This window comes from Pneumocystis carinii (assembly GCF_001477545.1).
Source record: "Pneumocystis carinii B80 chromosome Unknown supercont1.12, whole genome shotgun sequence".
NCBI lineage: Eukaryota > Fungi > Ascomycota > Pneumocystomycetes > Pneumocystales > Pneumocystaceae > Pneumocystis > Pneumocystis carinii.
The window spans coordinates 167,609-184,324 of record NW_017264724.1 but is presented as its reverse complement, the minus strand read 5'-3'; the positions used below and the strand labels follow the sequence as shown (position 1 = coordinate 184,324).

At 27.7% G+C, this 16,716-nt stretch overlaps 8 protein-coding genes across 8 annotated transcripts; 4 read left to right on the top strand and 4 right to left on the bottom strand.

The window, feature by feature from the left end:
* Positions 1–144: 144 nt before the first annotated feature.
* On the top strand, positions 145–1,497 carry T552_02699 (hypothetical protein; the record flags this gene model as incomplete). The annotated part of the gene is made up of 3 exons (XM_018371230.1): positions 145–585; positions 630–1,074; positions 1,118–1,497. 2 exons carry the CDS (start codon positions 145–147, stop codon positions 1,056–1,058), a joined length of 870 nt encoding a protein of 289 aa, XP_018225027.1. The 3' UTR covers positions 1,059–1,074; positions 1,118–1,497.
* T552_02698 (hypothetical protein) lies at positions 736–3,920 on the bottom strand. Its single transcript, XM_018371229.1, has 15 exons — positions 3,782–3,920; positions 3,364–3,736; positions 3,175–3,313; positions 2,667–3,132; positions 2,490–2,621; positions 2,255–2,447; positions 2,166–2,210; positions 2,043–2,123; positions 1,915–2,003; positions 1,771–1,870; positions 1,630–1,727; positions 1,500–1,584; positions 1,421–1,456; positions 1,098–1,378; positions 736–1,045 (listed from the first exon to the last, which is right to left on the bottom strand). The coding sequence occupies exons 1-14, from the start codon at positions 3,872–3,874 to the stop codon at positions 1,125–1,127; spliced, it is 2,184 nt and encodes a 727-aa protein (XP_018225026.1). The 5' UTR covers positions 3,875–3,920; the 3' UTR covers positions 736–1,045; positions 1,098–1,124.
* Positions 3,921–4,074: 154 nt separating this feature from the next.
* On the bottom strand, positions 4,075–5,273 carry T552_02697 (hypothetical protein). The gene is made up of 5 exons (XM_018371228.1): positions 5,215–5,273; positions 5,025–5,161; positions 4,872–4,975; positions 4,305–4,826; positions 4,075–4,254 (listed from the first exon to the last, which is right to left on the bottom strand). Exons 1-5 carry the CDS (start codon positions 5,226–5,228, stop codon positions 4,120–4,122), a joined length of 912 nt encoding a protein of 303 aa, XP_018225025.1. The 5' UTR covers positions 5,229–5,273; the 3' UTR covers positions 4,075–4,119.
* A 467-nt stretch (positions 5,274–5,740) lies between these two features.
* T552_02696 (hypothetical protein) lies at positions 5,741–6,365 on the top strand. Its single transcript, XM_018371227.1, has 2 exons — positions 5,741–5,820; positions 5,868–6,365. The coding sequence occupies exons 1-2, from the start codon at positions 5,787–5,789 to the stop codon at positions 6,320–6,322; spliced, it is 489 nt and encodes a 162-aa protein (XP_018225024.1). The 5' UTR covers positions 5,741–5,786; the 3' UTR covers positions 6,323–6,365.
* A 289-nt stretch (positions 6,366–6,654) lies between these two features.
* On the bottom strand, positions 6,655–7,799 carry T552_02695 (hypothetical protein; the record flags this gene model as incomplete). The annotated part of the gene is made up of 5 exons (XM_018371226.1): positions 7,699–7,799; positions 7,621–7,651; positions 7,398–7,580; positions 6,762–7,347; positions 6,655–6,716 (listed from the first exon to the last, which is right to left on the bottom strand). The coding sequence occupies exons 1-5, from the start codon at positions 7,752–7,754 to the stop codon at positions 6,655–6,657; spliced, it is 918 nt and encodes a 305-aa protein (XP_018225023.1). The 5' UTR covers positions 7,755–7,799.
* A 63-nt stretch (positions 7,800–7,862) lies between these two features.
* T552_02694 (tRNA modification GTPase TrmE) lies at positions 7,863–9,491 on the top strand (the record flags this gene model as incomplete). The annotated part of the gene is made up of 5 exons (XM_018371225.1): positions 7,863–8,000; positions 8,049–8,414; positions 8,457–8,577; positions 8,620–9,312; positions 9,355–9,491. 5 exons carry the CDS (start codon positions 7,863–7,865, stop codon positions 9,489–9,491), a joined length of 1,455 nt encoding a protein of 484 aa, XP_018225022.1.
* Positions 9,492–9,583: 92 nt separating this feature from the next.
* T552_02693 (hypothetical protein) lies at positions 9,584–9,773 on the bottom strand (the record flags this gene model as incomplete). Its single annotated transcript, XM_018371224.1, is given in 2 exon segments — positions 9,584–9,649; positions 9,669–9,773. 2 exon segments carry the CDS (start codon positions 9,771–9,773, stop codon positions 9,584–9,586), a joined length of 171 nt encoding a protein of 56 aa, XP_018225021.1.
* A 1,186-nt stretch (positions 9,774–10,959) lies between these two features.
* On the top strand, positions 10,960–16,213 carry T552_02692 (hypothetical protein). Its single transcript, XM_018371223.1, has 9 exons — positions 10,960–11,241; positions 11,292–11,590; positions 11,639–11,746; positions 11,790–11,926; positions 11,971–12,051; positions 12,091–12,157; positions 12,203–13,441; positions 13,489–15,495; positions 15,543–16,213. The coding sequence occupies exons 1-9, from the start codon at positions 11,004–11,006 to the stop codon at positions 16,167–16,169; spliced, it is 4,803 nt and encodes a 1,600-aa protein (XP_018225020.1). The 5' UTR covers positions 10,960–11,003; the 3' UTR covers positions 16,170–16,213.
* The last annotated feature ends 503 nt before the right edge of the window (positions 16,214–16,716 follow it).

The window sequence follows — 16,716 nt, the reverse complement described above, 5'->3', positions numbered from 1 at the left end:
ATGTTTTATTATTATATAGATAACGTCCGATATGTCTTAGTTAATTTTAGTTTATTCAAATGTAAAGACATGAATTATTTAAATAAAAAAAAGGTTTTTAAGAATTTTTTAAGTCATTTTTGATTCAGAAATGATCTTTTTAAAATGCTTTTTTTTGTTTCAAAAAGAACTAAGTTTGCGTCAGCCTGTTTTGGTATTTTTAGTGTTGGTGCTCTTTATTCCTATGTGAATAATAAAAGAAGAGATTATCTGAATCGAGATTTTTATTCTTTTTGCACTATTAGAGATATTCGTCAAATATCTCCTTCTACAAACATATATGAGCTTGAATTTGATCGACCGTCTAAGCAATATCAGAATTGTCCAATACAAAATGTTTTACTTAAGAATTCTGATATTCAAATACAACGATATTATACACCTATTTATATCAGTCCTACAAAGGTTGTTTTACTTGTTAAATTTTATGAAGATGGAGAAGTAAGTCGATGGATTCATAGAAAACGTGTGGGTGATCGAATAGAACTTCGTGGTCCATTTTTAGAGTGGCAATGGAATGACAATAAGTGGAAAAATGTTTTGTTTGTAGGGATTCTGAGTTTTTTATATTTTTTTTATGATCTGAAAAGATTGCAGGTGGCACTGGAATTACGCCAGCATATCAGCTTTTATCTTATATTTTTCAAGATGGCATTCAGTTTATGCCTAAATTCCATTTGATATATGCAAATAGAAATCCGGATGAAATATTGTTAAAGAAAGAATTGGACAGTTTACAAGAAAAATATTCAGAAAATCTTAAAATTACATATTTTGTAGATTCTTCTCTAGATAACAAGATTTTGGATAATTATTTGATTAGATCAATAAATTTACATGATATAATTCAGGCATTTCCCTCGTCAAGTTGTACTGATTCAGATACAATTGTCTTGGTATGTGGAACTGATGGGTTTGTAAGCTATATTGCTGGTCCTAAGGATACGGTGTATGGTGAACAAGGAAATCTTGGAGGACTATTAAAAAAGGCGAAATGTCTTAATGTCTGGAAATTATAAATATATAAAATTACAAGTAATAAATCAATCATTCTTAACTATAAATTTAAAAATCGAAGATTAGAGTTAAATATTAGAATCGGTATTTAAAAGCTCTCTTAAATAATTACTTATAAGTGGTGAATTCTCATTTTGGTTTTGTAAATAATTGGAATTGTTTTTAGTAATATCATGTTCTTGTTTTTCGGAATTATCAGTAGATGAAATATCTTTTATAAAATCGGCATCAATTGTTTCAACTATTTGTTTAAATTTATAAAATAATGATATTGCTCTTCGGAGTGTAGATCCAAGATCTATTGTCATAGAAAGATCATTTACTATTGTTGTTAGTTACAAAATAGATGAATAAAATTGAGTACTATATTTCAAAATTTCATCAAAATCTTTAAGATGATCTAAATATATTAATCTTTTGCTTCCCATTAAAAATAAATGTACCCATAATAATTTCTTTATGTTTATCAAGAATGGCTAATGCGACAAAAAGATGAAATTGGGAAGTTATATGGTCTGTCCAAAGGATCTATATCTATTACAATACAAATATGGAAAACAATAGTATACACACTTCCCAAAGCCGCAAAACATCGTCCCATTCGAATTCACGTTTAAACCAAACTAATAGCATACGGAAGAAGAAGAAGAAATTCGTACTGGAAGCGTTTTCTGATATATTTTTAATAAGGATTACACTTATTTATCAATATACCAAGATGTGCATAAAATTTTGGATCCATGAGTTGTATTAATTGATCAAGAATCATTAACTGTTTTCTCATTCCAGATTGATCTTCAGAAAAATTATATTGCTTATAACTTATTTAAAACAGAAAAGTAGTAAAACAATATATACCATTCTTTTCATGAAATTTACAAAGGCCCAAAAACTTAATACTTCATTTTCGATTACAATATATAGAGGGGATAATAAGTCGCACATTCCTATTATGTTAAATTAGTAATTAAATATTAATAAATTACCTTGAACATAACCAAGATCTTTATTATATTCATTATATGTCAAAAGAATATTTGTCATTGTTTCTAAATGATAATTTATTTCTAAAGAAGATAAATAAAAAGTATTATAAAATATAGTGTTACCTGTAGAAGATTTGATTTTTCTATCTGTCCTATGAACATCCTTTTCTATAATTGTTTATAATTCATATAATGCTTTTGAAATTATTTACCTATTCGGCATTTTTGATCTTTAAATACTTCACCTGCTTGTTTTTCTTTATTATTTTGCCATCCTTGTTTCAATTGCATATATCTATCGCTTTTTTCTAAAAATATTATTTTTCTTTCTTCTTCTGAAGAATCCCATGGATAAATTTCAAGTAAAAAACACCAAACTTCTTTTCTTATATTACAATGTATACTCTATAAAATTAGAAATATTTAGTATCAATAGTAGTGTTTTACTCTATAAAAAATGTTTTCTTTTATGCTTTTTTCTGTCTTCCATAGTTTTCCTATGTCGTTAAACCATATTTTCCAATGTTTTTCTAAAATTGGATCATTTGTCATTTTCATATTGTTTTCAAATGTGTTTAACTATTCAAATTTAATATTATAGATATGATTTAATGGAGTTTCCACCTCTAACATTTCAAAATTATTAGATAATATTTTTTCATTCCATGTATTGGTATCTTTACTGCTCCATATGATTTTATTATGTTTGTCTTTTTCACTATCTTCAGCAATTCTAGCAGCCCATCGAGCAAGATAAAGACGAGCTGCATCATATTCTTCCATCATGTTTATAGTTTGTTCAGAATTTAATAATTTCTGCAATTGTGGAGGGAAGTTAGATAAAAGTATGTTTTTTGCAAACGATGTATTAAGAATGTCTTTAGTTTTTTGGTGAGAAAATCGAGTGATAAGACTAAAGCGTTCTAAAATATTCCATCTAGCTTTTTTGCATGCCTTTTTAAGTGTTTCTATTTTTGTATCTTCCTTTATATCTTTTGTTTTTTCTTGATTATTGTTGTTTATGGATTGTATATTTACAGTGTCAATAGAATCATGATTTACTATATATACATTTTCTTCTGTAGATGAGCTAAAACATATTAGTTACATACAAAATATGTATAAAAATTACTGTTTTATATTTATTATAGACTTTAGTTGTATAAGAAGACATTCGCCGCCCCACAATATCTTTTTTTCTTCGTTAAAAGGTTCTGTGTTTTCTTCTAGGCTAATTTTATTGTATAAATTTTCATTAATATATTCATTATCTGTAGTAAAAAAATATTTTAGTATAAATATGACATATTTGAATTCTAACCATTAAAAAAAAGCGCAAGATAATTGTTTTTTTCATGTGTATTGATTGTGATAGATCCAATAGATTCATTTTTAGGAGGTTTGATTAATAAGCTATGTATTTTTAATAGAGAAATAAAATGTATATCTTCATCAGAATTTAATGGGAGAGATACGATGTATTCGTTTCTATCGTTATTACTATAATTATTTTCTTCTACACTTCTATATGCTTCATAGTCATCGCTGGATATTACAAAAGATTCTGGAATCCAAAAAAGAAAAATATTTTTTATGTCAATTGACTTGGTCAATTGGTGTTTTGGTATTTTTTCGATAAGAATAAGATATCCAAGCTCATTTCTTCTAGAAAATGACTCTTTATAAATACGAACCTTATTTAGTGTTAGTTCTTTATTTAAATTGCTATTATTTTTTACTTTAGATTTGCTAAAAATTAATCTTGTTTGCTCACAGGAATTGAAAAATTGTGAAATATCACTTTTCCGATTTGTAGGTTCATCAAAGCTCATTTCTGTGTAGAAATCTTTTATAGATGGTTTTGTTGGCAATTTATAATTTTTTTTCTTATTTTTTGTTAGAAAATTTAAAAAATGTTAAGAAATATATTAAATATAAATTATGATTAAAGAAATAAAAATTTAATAGATTTTCTTAATATTTATATTTTAAAAAAAATAATTAAATAATTAATTATAATTAGTAAGGGAATCATATAGAAAAATAATAATCTTATAAACAAATTGCAATCAAAATATTATTCCTCATGTTTCTTGTTTATAAGTTTTTCCTTTTTTAATGCTTGACGTTTTCGAAGTGCTTTATAACGTTTATCTGTTCCCATAAAATGATCCCACCACCGAAAACTTGTAGAATAACAGTTCACAAAGATCTATACAAATATATCTTCAATATATGAAATATAGGTTAAATTTGTAATACCTCATGATGTGCATCATGATGTTCTGCACCACTCCAAAATGGAATAAATTTATTTAAACTCCATGGAAAGTCATAGCCTGAATGTGCATCTATGGCTTGGAAGAGTCGTAATGTAATCCAAACATATACCGTAAAAAGATGAAGGTCTCCTGTAAGAAAACACCAAAGAATAGGACTTCCAATAGTTCCAAGTCCAAGAATCAATACCTCTGCAGGATGAGCATATTCAGCAGCAAGACCAAAGGGTGCTGAATATTTGTGATGGAGTTTATGTATATGTTTATATAAGGGTCCCCAATGTAATGCTCTATGAGCCCAATAATGAAAAGTATCTTCCATGACAAAAAAAAGAAGAATGTGACAAAACATTTTCAAAAAACTAGGGAATGGTGCAGAAATAGACATTCCAAAATATTGAGTAAGTGGATGAAAAAGCCAAATTTGCGGAAGTTCAACTGTGAAGTGAGAAAGAAGAACTAATCGTGTACAGCTCCATTGTTCTTTAGCTGTTGGTATTTTTTGCTAGAAAGTATAAGATTTTATGTTCTAATTAAGCACTGTATTTACATCTTGCAGTTTCCATCGTCGGAAATAAGGAATAAAATCAATAATGATCCATGGGAGACAACGTCCAAAATATACAATTTCATGAATTGCAAATGACATAATACCTAATAATAATTGATATTTTGCTATTTTATCGAAATAACTATCGCTTACCTGTAGCAAGTGTATTATTTTGCATATATGTATACCATGTTGTCCACAAGCGTTCTAGTAAAGAAAAATGTGAATAATTTTCATCAACAATATTCCATGCATCCGAAAATGATACAGGTAGTGTCTTATTTAGAAAACTATTTGATTATCTATTTATATATATATATATATATGGATTTTTAAAACTCACACTTGTGATGACATAATATAAAATAACTTTTATTAATTAAACTAAAATATGCTTTTCCCTTTTCAGTAAAAAGATAAATTCCTGCTCTTTTGCTCTATGTATTATAAATAATAACTTGATTTTTTACTTTATTTTGTTAGATAATTTATTTTTATAATTTTTGATGCTTTTTTTTTAAATATAAATAAAAAAAATAATATTTTCAAATATAAAATATGTTTTTATTAAAAAACTTCTAAATTATGATAAGTAGATTAAGTATGTTCAGTTGTATATACTTTTTTTGATATTTTAATTAATTAATATTATACATAAATGATTTTAGTAAAGCGTTTTATTAAAAACTCTTTTTAATATAATATTTTTGTCATTTTATCATATGTTTTTATTTTTTTATTTTTCATATGTCTGGTTATATATTTTGTTAGACGTCAAATCTATACGGAAATATGAGTGATCTTTAAATCTTTTAGAGATTATATTTTTCTAACTTAAAGTGCTTTTGTCTTATAACTTGTATTAATAATAAGGTTTAGAGTAGAAGTTAATATTAATAATTGGAAATAAGTAATATGACTTGGCTTGAGAATTTTCAAGTGTCTAAAGGTATATTTTTTTTAACATTTTATAATGTTTTTGATTAATATGAGTAGAAGAAAATCATGGATCACGAATGTGGGACCGTATAATAAGTGCAACAGGTGCTATTTCTAAGGCTATGGCAGATAAATATGTGGCTATTGTAAATGAAGATGAAGATCATAATATAGAAAATGAAAATCAATCAAAAGTATCAAGAGTATTAAGAGAATATTATATTAGGAAAAATGGGTGTCTTCCTGAATGGTTAAAGGTTCCTGAGGAATTTGAAAGACGAAGTATAAAAAGTTCTGAAAGCGTTCCTGCCAATATTTCAAATCATGATAATTTACAAAATACACGGGTTGTGTCTATTTCCTTTCGAGATATTTATGATTCAACCCCAAAGAATAATGAATTACCGATAAAATCTGCTTCTTTTAATACAGATGAATGCCGATATCAAATTCCATCAGCTAGTGAACGCTTGCGTGAAAAACTATCGAGACGAAATATGAATCATAATTGAAATTAATAATATTAGTAATTGTAATGTTTTAATAAGGACTCATTATTTAAGTTTTATTATTTAAATGATTTTATTCGTATTAATATACATATGATGACAAAAATTTTGAATAAGAATGAAAATAGGTTTGACATAATATTTGTTTTAACATAAATAATAATTTTAAGCAATGCTTTGCTGATATTTATTGTATTATGTTTGGTTGTATATATATATGTATGGATTTAAATGCATTTTTAATAAATATAAGGAAATGATTGAAGTTATATAGTTTCATGATATATTTTCTATATTTTTTTCCTGACTTCATAATTATAGGCATGATTTATTATTTATACTTTTTTATCTGTTAATTGATTTTCTTGTTCATATTCTATTTCGATGTATGCTTTAGCTAATATTGGTTTAATTATTTAATATTTCACTAAATTTAAATTACCTTTTTTGTTTTTTCTCAATTGTTGACTTTTATGTTTTCTCTTTTGAAAGATTTCTTTTATTTCATTTTTTTCAGTGTCGCTTTCTTTTATGCTATCATAGCTCTCTTCACTCATATCACTATCTGACATGTCAGAGTTATCAGTAAGGTCGTAATCGTCGTCCTCAAATTTATATTTTCTATATGATTCTTCTAAATCACTTTCTTCATTATCACTAAAAAATTCCGTTTGCTCTTCTATATTTTCATATTCTAATTCGCTTTCGTTTTCTTGTTGGCTTTTCTGTGAACCTAAAATCTTTTTCCATATATCCTCGCTAACGTTTAATGGATTTTCCCCATATATTCCACTTTTAAGTCGTTCTATTAATTTTTTTTCTATGGAATTTTCTAGTTTTGCTATTTGCAATGCTTTTCTTTCTCTAGCTGTTTCTCGTCTAATTTCTTTTGGTTTTATTGCAACAAGCTCTGGGCGCTTTTTAAGTAAAAGTCTTTTGGATTTGATAAGATATTGTGTAAGTCTTGTTAAACGTGCTTTATTTTTATATATAAGAAAATTTGGCCAGTACAAAAGTTTTTCATCAATCTAAAGTATTAAATAAGATAATATTCAACATAAACATTTAGTTTTTATACTTGTTTTAAAGCTTTTATATAGTTTTTTGATAATTTCACTTTTTCCCACATTTTTGATGGCATATGTGATCTCTCTATTGTTTTCATGTACAAATAAAGAATTCCTTTTTTCTCTTTAATAGTAGCGTATTGAGAATTTGCAAGAGGACATGATTGACGATTACATATTCCAGTAACATTATACTTTTAAATGTTAGTTAAAAACTTGAAAAGATAAATTTACTTCATTTTTACAAAAATTTTGTGTGTTTGCTCTACTTATGGATTAGTTACTTATTTTTATAAGAAAAAATGTAATAACTTGACTTTATAAGAGCAAAAATTCTGGTTAATCACCTGCCAAATAATATCATCCATTTTTTCAGATAATTTTATAACATTTTATTAATGATTATCGTATTTATTTTAAAAACTTCAAAATAATTTTTAAACTAGTATAAAGAGTGTAACTATTTTAAAGATTGTATGTTTTTTTTACCTCTTTTAAAGGATATTCCGTTTTATCATTCTTCAAATGTATTTAAGACAATTTACGCCTTATCAACACCATTGGGTAAATCAGCTGTTGCTTTGATAAGAATATCTGGTCCTGAATCATTCCGTGTAATTTATATTTGAAGTTTATTTATGATGTTTAAAATGTTTTTATAGGTTATTCAAGCACTTTGCCCCTCTAAAAAACTTCCAAAATTGAGATATCTGAGTCTTCGAGAAATTAGACATCCAAAGACAAATGAGCTTCTAGATAAAGCATGTGTTGTTTTATTTAAAGGACCTTTCTCTTTTACAGGGGAGGATATGGCTGAATTGCATGTTCATGGAGGACCCGCTGTCATTCGTGCTGTTTTGGATGCTATTTCTTCTAGTGATTGTAATGTTCAATATGCAGAGGCTGGTGATTTTTCTAGAAGGTCTTATGAGAATGGGAAGTTGGATCTTACACAGGCAGAAGGATTATATGATATAATTAATGCGGAAACAGAGGAACAAAGAAAATTGGCTGTTCGACAAGTTGAAGTATGATTTTTGATGATTAATTTATCAGATTAAATGTTGAAGGGATTTTTGAAATCTCTTTACAATGGATGGAGAGATGAGTTGATTGATTATAGATCTCATTTAGAAGCTATTATAGATTTTGGCGAAGATGACAATATTAATGATAATATATATTTTCAAAGTTTTTAATAAGATATAATAGGTTATTTATCTAACTGTTTAGTATATAAAAAAGTCGAAAATTTTGTAATTAGAGTTCAGGATCATTTGAAAGAATCTGTTCGTGGTGAATTATTAAGGCATGGTATAAAAGTATCTATTTTTGGATTACCAAATGTTGGGAAATCATCTCTCCTGAATATAATTGCCAAGAGATCAGTAAGTATTGTGTCTTCAGAACCTGGAACAACTCGTGATATTATTGATGTTATTCTTGATATAGGAGGATTTCCTGTAATATTTAGTGACACTGCTGGTTTAAGGAAAGGAAATAGTATTGGTTTTGTTGAGAAAGAAGGAATAAAAAGGGCTTATGAAAATATTGAAGAATCTTTTATGCGTATCTGTGTTTTAGATATTACTGATATTGAAGCTAATGTATCTTCGCTTCGATATTTATTAACTCATCAAAATATATCTAATCAACCAATTATTTTGGTTCTAAATAAAATTGATTTATTGGAATCAGAAAAGAATATAGATTTAAAAAAAATTGAATTTTTAACAGGAATATCTTCTAGTTTTATTTTTCCTGTTTCTTGTAATACTAATGTGGGAATTCGTGATTTAATCTTTTTTATTAATAATCAATTAAGAAAATTGATTTTATTTGAAAATAGTCAGGAAGTGGTTGGCGCGAATGCTAGGCATAGAGAGCATCTTGAAAAATGTTTAGGCCATTTGCAAATTTTTTTAAGTACGTTCTTAAATTAATAATAAATAATATTAATATTTGAAGATGGCAATATTAAGGATATTGTTATTGGTGCAGATAATTTAAGATATGCAAGTGATGAGCTAGGTAAAATCTGCGGAAGAGTTGATGTAGAAGAAGTTCTTGGTGCTATTTTTTCAAAATTTTGTATTGGAAAATAAAATACATTATGTTTTTTATAATTATTAGTAAACATATGTCGGTATTATTTATACAGGATTCTTTTTTCTACATTTTAGTCTTTTATTTAAAATTATTGAATTTGTTCACTATTTTTACGATCAATGCTTTTGAGAATTTTATAATGACTGCATTTTTTCTTTTTTATTAATAAGAACTGAGTTTTCATTATCGCTATCAACAAACGCATAGTCAATGGCTTCTTCATCACTTAATCTTATTCTTATTTTATTATTAGAGAATAGTTGCAATGGTATTTTCATTCTATTAAAGTCAGAAATGAGATTAAATATATGTATTTATCTTTTCCTGTTTGGAACTAATTTAATAGCTTTTTTATAACTAAGTATAAGTATAATAGCAGCAATAATTGTTAGAAAAATTGTAAAAAGAAATGAATAAAAAAATGGTGTCTCTTTTTCTCCCGTAGTTTCTATTAGTATATTAATCTTTATAGAATATTGGTTGTCTGAGATATACTTTTATACAATTCTGAATTTATCATTTATATATAACATACAAAAGATTTCGTTTTTATCGAGCTTAAATTTTGAATGACGATATATGAATATATTTAGTATTTGGAAAATGTAATTAAATTTATAAATATGTGTATAAGGTATTTTTATTTTTAAGAGCTTTTTTATTAAATTAGGAGGTTGATTCTTGATATAAATAACAATGTATTTATAAATTTTTAAAGACAAAAATAATAGAATTGTTTTTGAAGTAAAAAATGTTTTAAAACTTAGAGCTGTTATATATTATTTATGGCTTTTATATTCTGGTATTATTTGTTTCGGGGCTGATATTAGTATTATAAATATTCAATAAAATATTCAATTTTTAGATTGTTATGAATTATTATCAAATTCAATTTTTTTTAGAAATGGTTATAAATTGCATTCTTTAAGGAAATCCTGTTATTATTATTATTATAGGTTGATATTATATTCTTTTAGACATAAATGTTTGATTAAAAAAACATAGAATTATGTTTTGAGTTTAATTTAAAAATAGATATTAACATACTATAAAATTGTGTTTTTTATTTAAAATGTGATAATAAATTGTATAATGAAAAAAATATATAATGATTTATTTTTTAAATAGAAAATAAATATTATTTATATATTGAATCATTTTTAAAAAAAAAAATTATTTATTATTATAATTTTTTAGCTAACATTTTTATTTTATAATATTACTTTTAGTCAATTTCTTTTATAAATTACATATAAATAAGTAAATAAAATATATGGACAATTATTTTTAGTTTTGTTTAGTTCGATCTTGAAATTGTAGGTTTACTTATTTTTCTAACGTTTCGAAAATCTGTGGATATAAAATGTTGATTTAAAATTATTGTTGACAAACTGAGTAGATTAGTGTTAAACATTGAATATCATAAAAAGGGGATTTAATAAAAAGAGTATTGGATATTCTCTTGATATGAAATAGCAAAAGTATGTGGGGAATTAAATGAATGAGATATGCAAGAAAAGACGTCGAGAAAGATAAAAACACCTACAGAGTCCTCTCAACAACAATTTTTTGGAAAACGTATTAGGGAAATTTTGAATAAGGATAAAAAAAATGGTGATAATCTTTCTTCTGTTCCTTATGGTGAAACTATGGTTTCTGGAACTCGTCCTATAATTTTTGGACAACCATCTTCAAAGACTATATTAGAAGCTACTGATGGTAGCAATTTTGCTTCTTCAAGTTCTGGTGCTTTTATTTCTGTCGTTAAAATAACGTTATTAATATTGTTGAAATAGGTTCGGCACCAAATGGTAGCTTTTCTAATTCATCTATGCCACCTGGATCGAAAGCTATTACATCGCATAAGAACGTTTCATGTAGAGGGTCCAATGCTTCTGTTGGGTCATCTAGTGGGCCGAGTAGGCGTAATATTAGTGACGATCAACATAGTGTTTCAAGTTCTCGTAGTTCGTATTCTGAGGATTTTCAGCGTTTGGCACTTTTTTCCTATAATGCAATAGGATCAAATGGTGAATTTTCTTTTGAAAAGCCAAAGGATGATTCTATTATTGAGCATATGTTTGTTGAGCTTCTTGTATGTTCTCTTGGTTATATATTAATCATATGTATACATTATATATAGAATATGAAGAATATTTCTTTCGATTCTCGCGGAAAAATGATGAATTGGCCAGCTTCCAAGAAATGGCAAATGATCTATCAAGATGCTCTTCAAGAATATCAGAATAGGGTTTTTTTTTTTAGTTTTAGTATTTTATTGATTTGTTTTATAGAAAAAATGGATTAGTTCTCATGGATATGACGGTGATAAGGGTTCTCCTCAGTGGTTTGTTCGTAGGATTGTTAATAATACGATTAAAATTAAGCAATTATCAACTTTAAGTGTTTCTTTGCGAACTCAGCCTATTAGGTATAATTTAGTTTTAGCTAATGATATGTTATTAATAATATTAGTTGGGTGAGATCTTTTATTAAATGCCAGGGACAGATTGCTTTAACTAATGTTTTGAGTCATATAACTCAGCGTGTTAATAAGTATTATGTTTTTGTTGTTTTATTCAGTTAACATTTTAGGCGTGATGATGATATACTTAAAGAATTAGAAATTTTAAAATGTCTTAAATCACTTTTAAATAATACTGTTAGTTTTCTTTTTTACGGGTATTTTTTTTAATTATCATTTTAGTATGGAGCGGACGATGCTATTGAGCATCAGTCTTGTGTAAACTCTGTAGCAAGTTCGTTACTTTCGCCTCATCTTCCTTCTAGGAAACTTGCTGCTGAGGTTTTAACTTTTATATGTCATTGGGATAAGCCAAATGGTCATTCTGTTGTGCTTGCTTCTTTGGATCATATGCGATCGTATTTGGGTGAACTTGGTCGTTTCGATGCATGGATGAGAGTTCTTGAGCTTACTGTAGATGGAAGAGGGAAAATGGGAAGTCTTGTTGGTGCTAGCGATGAAATACGTCGTGGTGGAATGGGTGTTGAGAATATTCTCATGGAATATGCTCTTGCGAATCTTTTTTTGATTAATTCTTTATGCAATGGTGCAGATGATGTTAGAGAAAGATTACACATTCGTAGTCAGTTTAAAGCATGTGGATATCAAAGAATGGCTTTAAAAATGCGGCAATTCAATTATGATATAATAGATCGTCAACTTGAAAAGTTTGAAAATGATGAAGCTCTTGATTATGAAGATTTGTTCGAAAAAGATGCTCAAGATGAAATTAAAAATTTAGACAACCCATTAGAATTGATGGGTTTGATATGGAAACGAATTGAAGGTACTAGAGCTCAGGACTTTTTTCTTTCTACCTTGCAACATCTTTTATTGATACGAGATGATGGAGAAAACCGTTTTAAATTATTCCAACTAATTGATGCTATTCTTACATATGTTGTTATGGATCATCGTATGATTGGAATGGATCCTACACATGCCTTGAATTTTTCTATACAAGGCATCGTTAGTAAACTTCATACTGATGAGGAGGCTCGAAAAGCAGCAGAAGAAGCTAAAGAGGCACGTATGATCGCAGAAAGAACTGCTATAGAGAGAGATACTATGGCTGCTGAAATTGCAGCAGGTGCTAATGGTTTAGTTGGGAAATTAAAGAAAGAGTTAATGGAACAAGCTGAGGCACTCGAAACACAGAGAAGGCAAAATGCTATTTTAAGAAATGAGGTAGAAGAATTACAAAGAGTTCATATGTTACAGCTTCAAAAAAGCGAGATAGAAACAAGGGAACTTTATATGATAATACGTGATACAAATCCTGAAATATGGGAAAATAGTAAAGGCATCGTGGATAGAAAAGCATTAATGGATAAATTGGAAAAACAATTGGAGAGGAAAAAGACTGAATTTAAATTGGAAGGAAAAGCTTGGCAAAATATTACTTCGAGTAAACGTTTGAAAGTATTTTTTATTTTATTTTAAAAAAAAATATATTTATTAATATATAGGAACTTCGAAGTCGTATGGAAAAGCTCCAATTGAGTCCGAAAGATATTGGTTCTCAAAAAAATGATGAAGATGAAGTATTACAATCTCAAGATACATATGAAAAGCCTTCATTTTTTGGTTCAACTAGAGCTAAACCTAATAAGCTTTCTCCGCATACTATTAAACATCATTCAAGATCAAGCGTACGAGTTATTTCTACAAATTATGTTCATGATACGAAAAGATTAGGTGGTGTGCAGCAAATAGTGCAATATAAAAAAGAACATGTCGAAGAAAGTACTGATTATGTTTTTATGGATGAACTTTCTTCTAAATTAAGACATTTAAATAGTAATGAAGATACAGATGATGCTATTGGGCATGTTATATTTTCTGAAACTCAGACTGAAAGTACTGATCTGGACAATCTTGCATGGAATGATGATAATGTATCAAGTCGTTCTCAAACTCTAAGTTCAGGTACTCTTCTTTCTGATGAAAAGGTTACTCAAACTATTCCTTCAGAGACTTCTACTGATATTTCTTTATCATTAACTTCTCTTCCACCACCACCACCACCGCCACCACCACCTCCTCCTCCTCCTCCTCCGCCACCACTACCATCTCTTATTTCTTCGCTTCCTCCTCCTCCTCCTCCTCCTCCTCCTCCTCCTCCTCCTCCTATGTTTTTGACGAATAATGTACAGGTGAAGACATCTAATGATTCTGCTACTTCTGTTCTTAATGGTGTTTCTTCACAACCTCAAATTTCTTCAGAAAAGTCTGAAGTTGTTCAGGAAATACCTTTGCATAGTGGAGAAGTTGGTAGAACTGGACTTCCGTTCATTAATCCGGAAATTAAAACGCAGGTTATGATGATGAGGTCGAAGAAGAAATTGAAGCAAATGCATTGGGATAAGCTTGATACTGGTGTAGAGTACACCCTTTGGGCTCAAATGAAATTAGATCCTAATGCTTTAGTTGGAGTTCTTTCCAAAAAAGGTATATTAGATGAGATTGAAAGGGCATTTGCTATGAAAGAAACAAAGATTATAAATACTAGAACATCAAGAAAAAAAGAGTTTCTATCTTCCGATCTTCAACAACGTTTTGGTATAAATTTTCATAAATTCTCGAATTTGTCAGTATCTGAAGTCGTAATTAAGATTCTTCATTGCGATATGGATACTATGGATCTTATTGATTTTCTTAGCGATGATAAATTATTAGGTATTGAACAATTAAAAGCAGGTTTAGAGCCTTATAGAACAGACTGGTCTTCTGGTGGTGTAAGGATAAATCCTGAAAAAAATATAGAAGAGCTTAGCCGATGGGATCAAATATATTTATATTTGTTTATTGATTTGGGGCATTATTGGCAAAGAAGGATGATGGCATTAAAAATGAAGATTAATTTAGAACGCTCTTACACTGATCTTGTTAGAGATATTAAGTGTATAGAGACAGCCGCATTAGCTATAAAAGGTTCTCAAAATTTTAGAGAATTATTAGATGTAATTCTGCATGTTGGAAATTATATGAATGATTCTGGAAAACAGGCTTATGGATTTAAAATGACAACACTCCAACGGCTTCCTATGACAAAGGATGATAGAAATTCTTTAACGTTTTTGCATTTAGTAGAAAAGGTAGTTCGTACTAATTTCCCTCAATTAGAAGAATTTTTAGATGATTTTAAAGATGTTGGCTCAGCTGCAAAAATTAATATTGATCATATTAATTCTGAATGCAAAATGTTGGTTGATAATGTTTTTTGCATTGAAAGAGCTTGTAATACAGGAAGTCTTAGTGATGCTTCTGTATTTCATCCTGAAGATAGAATATTAAATATTATTCTTCCGTTTCTTCCTGAAGCAAAAAAGAAAGTTGGATATATACAAGATCATTTTAATAGTATGGAAACAACATTTGAAAATGTTTTAAGATATTTTGGCGAAGAACCTTCGGATTCTCAGGCTAAATCAACGTTTTTTCGTAAATTTGAAATGTTTTCTAGTGATTATAGGGTACTGATATAATTGATTTTATAATAATATAATTAATGGATTTTTAGAAAGCGCAAAAAGAAAATTTAGAGTTTGAAGAAGAATCCCATCGTCAACTTCTTAGGAGAAGGGCATTAAATGCTGCATCAAAAAGTAATATTCTGGATACTGCGATGGATGAGAATGCTAAATTAGATACTGCTATTATGGATAATTTACTTGAAAAACTTAGAGTAGCGCCTACAGAAAGTAGGAAAGTAAGAAGAAGACTAGTTACTAAAAATTTCCAAGTTACTGGCTCTCATTATTCAGACAATCATAATGTTTCAAAAAATGATTCTACATCTTTTTCATCGTCTCCAGTAAATGAGCTAGCTATTAAAATGAGGGATGCGGAAGCTGAATATAATTCATCTATTTCAAAAATGTCTTTGGCACAATCATCTACTTCTACGACGTCACCAGCTTCAGTACCATCTGGAACAATGTCAAATAAGGATGTTGCTGCAAAAGCGCAAAGTATGCTTGAAGGTTTAAGATGTGGGAAGATATCAAGAGTTCTCCCGGTGTTAAAAGATAATTCTTCGGCAAATGGGTTAGATTATTCGATAAATAAAGATCAATCACAAGATAAAATGAATGATGCAAATCAGCATTTAAATCATGAATTAGAAAATGAAGCGGAAGGAATTTAAAAGTCATGAAACTAGAAATGAAGCATTGTCAAAAGTATGTTGTTTTTAAGTAACGATTTAACGTTAGGTTTTTAAAGTATAAAAGGATAAATAGTATGTTTTTATGAAATATAGTTTTTAATATTTTCTATATATTATATGGTATGAATTGGCGGAAATCCATATTTCTCGATACTGTAGCTGTAATATTCACATATGATGGGTAATTATATAGGTGTTTAACAAAGTTGATTGTTTATTTTCATAATGACGTTGTTTATTAAATAATTTGAAGCATAGTTTTAGTTATTTTGTTTATGAAAATGGTTTATTTTTGGCTTTATGATATTTAAAGTATTTAATTAAATAATGCTTAATCTTTTAAATGAAATGTTTTAAGAATATGTTATTTGTATTAAAAATGCTAATAAAGTTTATAATTAAACTTAAACGATAAAGTTTTTATAATAAAAAAATAATGAATTTTTTGTGTGAATTCTTTATATATTTTAAAATATTATGTAATATTTATTTAAAAACATTATTTATAGTCACCTTGATCCTTTTT